Genomic DNA, 3942 nt, shown 5'->3' on the forward strand with positions numbered 1-3942 from the left:
GACCACAGGCGCCCGCCACAACGCGCGGCTATTTTTTTGGTTGCAGCCGTCATTGTTGTTTGGCAGGCCGGGCTGGATTTGAACCCGACACCTTAGGTGTATGTGGCTGGCACCTTAGCCACTTGAGCCACAGGCGCCAGGCCGAAAGGAAATTTTTTAACATAAGTAATTGTTTTCTCATTAGAAACTATGTCTGAGTTGGAACCTCATGTAGACTCCAGGAATGCATTTACTCACATTCTTGTGTTTTCAAACTTCAAGAAAAGGAACACAGTTCAAGTGCGAGTCAGTTGTGGTAATATCTCCTAAACCCACAAGATGGTGCTGGTTTCATACAAAGATAGAGGCAATTTCTTCATCAAATCCCATGCTTTTGTCCTTCAAGAATACAAAGGTTTTTTTTTCTCTTACAAATACCAGAAAGAGACAAGATGACTGACGGTGTTTTGCCTCTTAAGTAGGTCATTTTATTCAAGCATCCCCAGCTTCTTGGCAGTTCTTTGAGTAAATTTGTGGTTTTAAAGTTGAAATACCTTGTTCAGAGGTCCCTGAAACAACTTTTCTGGCTTTTGAATGAGCAGATTATGACCCTTGGAGATCTGGGTGGCTGTATCCGTATTTTGCTTTGTACTGATCTTGGTAGCTACTATTTTTGTGCCCATGGAATAGGCCCTATATTCAGCAAACCAGCCAGTCCAGACAGTCAGATATTACTGTACTTGGCATTTGCATCCTTTTCTCTGCTAACACTGAAGCAAGTCTTGACCACAAAGACTGAGAACTCCTGTGTTCAGCACTGTTTGTTCCAAGCTGGTTATTTTCAGGAGGTTGTTAAAATAGACTCATTTGCAGACGATTAACAAAATAAGCTACTATAGCAGTTTATACTTTAAAAATTAAAATTTTTTAGTTGAAATTCATATTAAAAATGTGGTTACAGTTAATAGTTGAATGTGTAGTTAAGTGTATTGAACTCACTTTTCAGTTTCCTATCCTTTCCACTCTAAAAAAATCCAACCCTCTTGCTTTCCCTGAAAAGTAGTATATTGTATATAATAGGAAGATGATTTCATTATTCCTCTCCTCATTTCTTCTCTCTAAAGCCTGGCTACACATGACATAATGCATAGCTATCAACTTTGGGGTTCCTGAAAAGATTGCAGAATCCCTTAATTCTCTTGGCAAACCCTTGGGATGAGTCTGAGAGACTGCATATGAGAGCAATAATATTTACTGTCTACTGAGGGCATATTTGCTAAAGGCTTTATTTTAGCCTGGTAACATATATTGAGTGCCTACTTGCCCTGGGCAGGGTCTTAGGGACTAGTTGAAAGTACAGTGGAGAGTATGATAGAGTTCTTGTCTTTAGTTGCTAGTAGAGGCAACAATTAGTCAAATACTTGTGTTTGCTTGTACACATAAACATTTAATAAACCATGATGAATGCTATGAAGGACAGGTACAGTGGGTTATGGAAACAGGTGACTCCATATTACCTCTCTCAAATATCCCAACAGTTTTAGAATTTCTTACTATTTTATTTTTTAAACCTCAGATTAATATAAAGATGCATACAGTTAGGTTACATTTTTTTCATTTGTTGGGAAAAGTCCTAGTTAGTTTTTAGTCTTTCACTCAAGAGGTAGGCCATATGCCCCTCCATTGTATTTGTTAGATGGGAACTTACCGAGCCTTCTCCCCCACCCCCTTCTTGAATTTAATTGTTTTTTCCTCTTAGGCATGCCTGTAGTTGTTCACTTACCAGTTTCAATTTAGTATTGAGTACATGGGATGCTTGTTTTTCCTATTCTTGAGATACTTTACTAAGGAGAATGTTCTTCAACTTTTATCACTTAAAAAAATTGATGAACAATTCTTTGAATTTAGTGTTATCATTGGGTGAGGCCTTGAGCATGTAACTTGCTCAAGGTCACATGCTAGAAAGTGACAAGGTTAGAACTTGATACATAGTATATTTACTCCAAAGAATGGACTGCTAATCATTGCTATACAATCTGAGTTTCTACTGGTTGGCCTTTTGGTGGGGAGATTGAAATTTGAATTCATGGCTCAGTGCCTGTGGCTCAAGTAGCTAAGGCGCCAGCCACATACACCTAAGGTGGCAGGTTTGAATCCAGCCCGGGCCCGCCAAAAACAATGACGGCTGCAACCAAAAAAAATAGCTGGGCATTGTGGCGGGTGCCTGTGGTCCCAGCTACTTGGGAGGCTGAGGCAGAAGACTCGCTTGAGCCCAGGAGTTGGAGGTTGCTGTGAGCTGTGATGCCACAGCACTCTACCCAGGGCGACAGCTTGAGGCTCTGTGTCAAAAAAAAAAAAAAAGAAATTTGAATTCATGAAAGTGGACCCTAGCTATATGGTATGCCTAGTTTTGAATCTCCAATCTCTAGTTCTACAGGAAAAGAAGAGCTCCTTTGGGGATAATGAAGGGACACCTTGATCCAGAGAACCTGTCAGTTTCCCACTAACTGGAAAGAGTACGGATTTAATGTTAGACCCTAAATGCAGAACAAGTGGGAGATTTCAAGTGTATATAGCTGTGTCTTTCTCTTCTCTGAATGCACCAGTCCGAGGGCAAGGCTTCCAGTGCACTTGACTTCTTAATTGAGTCTTTTGAGCTTTTCACTAATTTGCACTTGTTTTCTCAGATTCTCTTTAAGTTTCTTTTTTTCTCCTCTTGAATTTCCAGATTTTAATTAAATAGTGAGAATATTAGGCTCTTAGTGTTCAAAGACCCTTACTAAAAGCACTTGAGAAAGTTTAAAAAAAAAAGCAACATAGAAAGACTCTTGCCTTTTCTATGTTCTCCACTCTTAAATATATGCAGCTAAAAAAATTTAAAAAACCAAAAAGCAGAACTTAAAGCCTAAGTATTTTTTAATCAGGGCCAGAAATACTGATGTAGAAGCTGTCGTGTTTTCCTCTGGCCCCTCTTTTGGGATTGTTCAGGTTTCTGACGGCCAGGATTCCACAGCACATTTCTTTCTTCTCGGCTTTCCTTTTGTCAGGGAAGGCAGGTTTAGAATCCTTCACTGTAATCATGGTATTGTATTTTTTCTAGGAGCAGTGGCGACACCTGGATTCTACTCAAAAGGAGCAGTACTGGGATCTCATGTTGGAGACCTATGGGAAAATGGTCTCAGGAGGTGAGGGCACGGGGTAGCCTGATGGAAAGACTGGCACACTGTTAGGCATATGTGCTCAATTTTAAGTCCCTAGGTAAAGGAAATCTTACAGACACAGTTGGGAAATTGGGCAAGTTGGAGATAGCAGAGTTACTTATAGTAAGGGCTTCTTCATATTGAAAGTATTTTGTATGCAGAAGTGTTGTGGGTGCATTCTAGGCATATATAATTCTTTAATCTGTGAAGTAGGTGATAGTGTTCCCTTTTTAAAGATGATGAAATTGAGCATCAGATCAAGTGCTCACTATTATATATCTCATTAAGTGCTGAGTTATGATGAAACTCCATTATGACTGGCTCCGAGTTCATGCTCTTTTCTACTGAACCACTCGCCTAAGCCAGGCACAGGATCCTTACACCAGCCTGCAGGCCCTTCTGGTGACCTGCAGGCCCTTCTGGTGACCTGCCCAGAATCTTGTTTTTGTGGCCTTTATCTTGTATCCTGGTCATCTTGTGACTAAGACATATATAAGCTGCACACACTGTTTTAAGATGAGTTTTCCTAAGTGGTCTCCAGAGCCTTTGTATTTTCCCTTATGTTTTGGGTACTTCTTTGAAAGACAGGCCCACATCTTCTCATTCCATAGCAGGCGTATCCAATTCCAGAGCTGACCTGACTAATTCCACAGAATTTGGGGAAGAGCTGGCAGGATTGCACCTTCATGTCAGTGAGAAGCTCCCGAGACCTACTTGCATAGGTGAGTGATATTTCATTGGTCTGGAACCATTTCTGACTCCC

General features: G+C 40.5%; 1 protein-coding gene across 1 annotated transcript in view; it reads left to right on the forward strand.

Moving 5' to 3' along the window:
* Positions 1–3942, forward strand: part of ZNF18 (zinc finger protein 18) — a 14024-nt gene that overhangs the window by 6021 nt on the left and 4061 nt on the right. The window contains exons 4-5 of the mRNA XM_012806090.2: positions 3080–3164; positions 3791–3901. Of these exons, the coding sequence (XP_012661544.1) occupies positions 3080–3164; positions 3791–3901 (196 nt within the window). The remainder of the gene's footprint in view (positions 1–3079; positions 3165–3790; positions 3902–3942) is intronic.

This window comes from Otolemur garnettii, unplaced genomic scaffold (genome assembly GCF_000181295.1).
Source record: "Otolemur garnettii isolate 467f Iridium unplaced genomic scaffold, OtoGar3 scaffold00046, whole genome shotgun sequence".
NCBI lineage: Eukaryota > Metazoa > Chordata > Mammalia > Primates > Galagidae > Otolemur > Otolemur garnettii.